Source organism: Octopus bimaculoides, chromosome 2 (genome assembly GCF_001194135.2).
Source record: "Octopus bimaculoides isolate UCB-OBI-ISO-001 chromosome 2, ASM119413v2, whole genome shotgun sequence".
NCBI lineage: Eukaryota > Metazoa > Mollusca > Cephalopoda > Octopoda > Octopodidae > Octopus > Octopus bimaculoides.
Genome location: NC_068982.1, coordinates 69,696,615 through 69,698,739, shown reverse-complemented (window position 1 = coordinate 69,698,739; position 2,125 = coordinate 69,696,615). Strand labels below are relative to the sequence as shown.

At 34.6% G+C, this 2,125-nt stretch overlaps 1 protein-coding gene across 1 annotated transcript in view; it reads right to left on the bottom strand.

The window, feature by feature from the left end:
* LOC106869235 (uncharacterized) overlaps positions 1-2,125 on the bottom strand; it is a 36,046-nt gene that overhangs the window by 9,025 nt on the left and 24,896 nt on the right. Inside the window, exon 3 of the mRNA XM_014914885.2 lies at positions 628-815. Within this exon, the coding sequence (XP_014770371.1) occupies positions 628-815 (188 nt within the window). The remainder of the gene's footprint in view (positions 1-627; positions 816-2,125) is intronic.

The following is a 2,125-nucleotide window of genomic DNA, read 5'->3' as shown; positions in this document are numbered from 1 at the left end:
TCTAGAACTCCTTTATCAATGTTTTCTTATTTACAGGCAACTTACAAAATTTCAATCTTAAAACTGAAGTGCATCACTCCCAACAGTTTAGAGTGGGTTTGCGATGACTGTGTGCACTGTCTATTTTCCTTCAATTATATAATAAATAAAAGAAACTATTTCTTTATAATCCTGTTCTTGATAATCAGAGGAAAATTTTACAATGATATCAGAAGTAAGGCGAATGACAAGCAAGAAATAGTGCAAATACCGTATCTGATGACATAAAAGATGCATGGACATATTAAATGCTCCACAAATTCAGCAGTGCCTAATCAGGAAAACAAGTTTTAATGCACTAAAGCATGTAATCTAGTAGCACATTAAAAAGTACCTTAGCTATAGCAGGAACCATTACTGTATCACAGCAATCTTTAAGTAAATATTATTATTATGGAGTCCGGCTAGTAGAAGAGACCGTCTAACATTAGTCTGTAGTGGTGAGCGACAAGGAAAAATTTTACTATTGGTGGCATAACATTACATATAGGACCCATGGTGGTTTTTTGAGACAATTTGGGGGTGAAACAAATTATCTTCTATGCCATGAAATACGATAATGATAAATTAACAAAAAAATCAGCTTACGTATAAATCATAAGTTTTTCTAATCAGCGTTAGGGCTTGAGTGTTGAAATTTTCTATTTCGTTGATAATTTCTTGTCGTTCAGTGGAATCCAAATTATGATCCAGCTCAATGCTTATGACTGGTGTTAATGTTGCCAGGAGAACACTTGAAATGTTTAGGATGGCGTATAATAATGTTTTTGAGAATTCTGAAATAGAAAGAGAAAATAAACAATGAAATAAAAATTGTTTTATTTTGCTGGGATTGTCTCAAGAATTTGGAGTGAAAATTCTGCTAATATTTTTTTATTTTTTGGGCAGAATTATTAAATCAACGGACAAAATATCTTGCACTCTTTAGCTACGACGCTCTACATTCTAAGGACAAAGCCCACCGAGATGAATTATGCCTCTCATCTTTTCGATCGAGTAAATATTACACCAGTCAAGCACTGGAGTTATTTAAATCGATTATACCTTCCCGCAAAACTTGCCAGCTTGTGCCAGTGTTAGAAATCAATATTTCTCTTTTCAGAAGTGGATGCATTTCTGGACAAAATAATCTTGATTTCAGATTTGCTACACACTATGGTTCCATACTTTAGAGGAAGGGAAATGAAAGATAGTAACAAATTAAAGGTTTAGTTCGTCTTCAGAAGAATAGTGAGTTGTGAAAAGCTGTTAAGTGTCGGATGAAAAACTTTAAGATAGCTACATTTGTTACACTGGATTCTGAGGCAAATTTAAAACTTCTTTGGCATTCATTCCGCCAGGATTTAGAATCAAATGTTATGAACGTTCTGCGTCAAGTGAAAATCACTACTTTTGTTATCAAAGAAGGCAATTGCTGAAGAAACGAATTTGCTAAAAACTCTCCCAAACCACATCGCCTGCGTCACACACACACACACACACACACACACACACACACACACACACACACACACACACACACACACACAAACATAGACCTTCCTAAACCAGTTACTCCGAAAATCATCTGGTCACAAACACAGACATCGACACAACCGAATTATAGCTTTTTACTATCCATTGAGCTTATTTCTCCAGAGACAAAAATGTTTACTCAATGTTGATGACACTTGAAACTTGTCAGCAAGTATCAATTCTATCTGGCTTACATCTTGATCTTCATCGTTATAAGTAAAATACTTAAATTATGGCTTTAGATAGATGTTTAGATAGAGTTCAGCTTCTGGAAAGTAGAATCTTCAGCATATGTTATTGACCGTTAGTTGAGAACCATTTCATTTCATGTACGTGATGCAATGATGATATTGCCCAGTGCGTTTGACTGGTTGTCAACAATAGATAATAGTAAAGACAGAAAGGAAAGCACATGTATTAACGTTGTAATTATGTCAGTGCAGTTATTTACCGTGCCTAAGTGAAACTAGTTTGGATTATACAGAGAATTAATAATATTCAAAGCTAGAAACTGTTTATAAAACAATACACACACACACACACACACACACACACACACACACACACACAT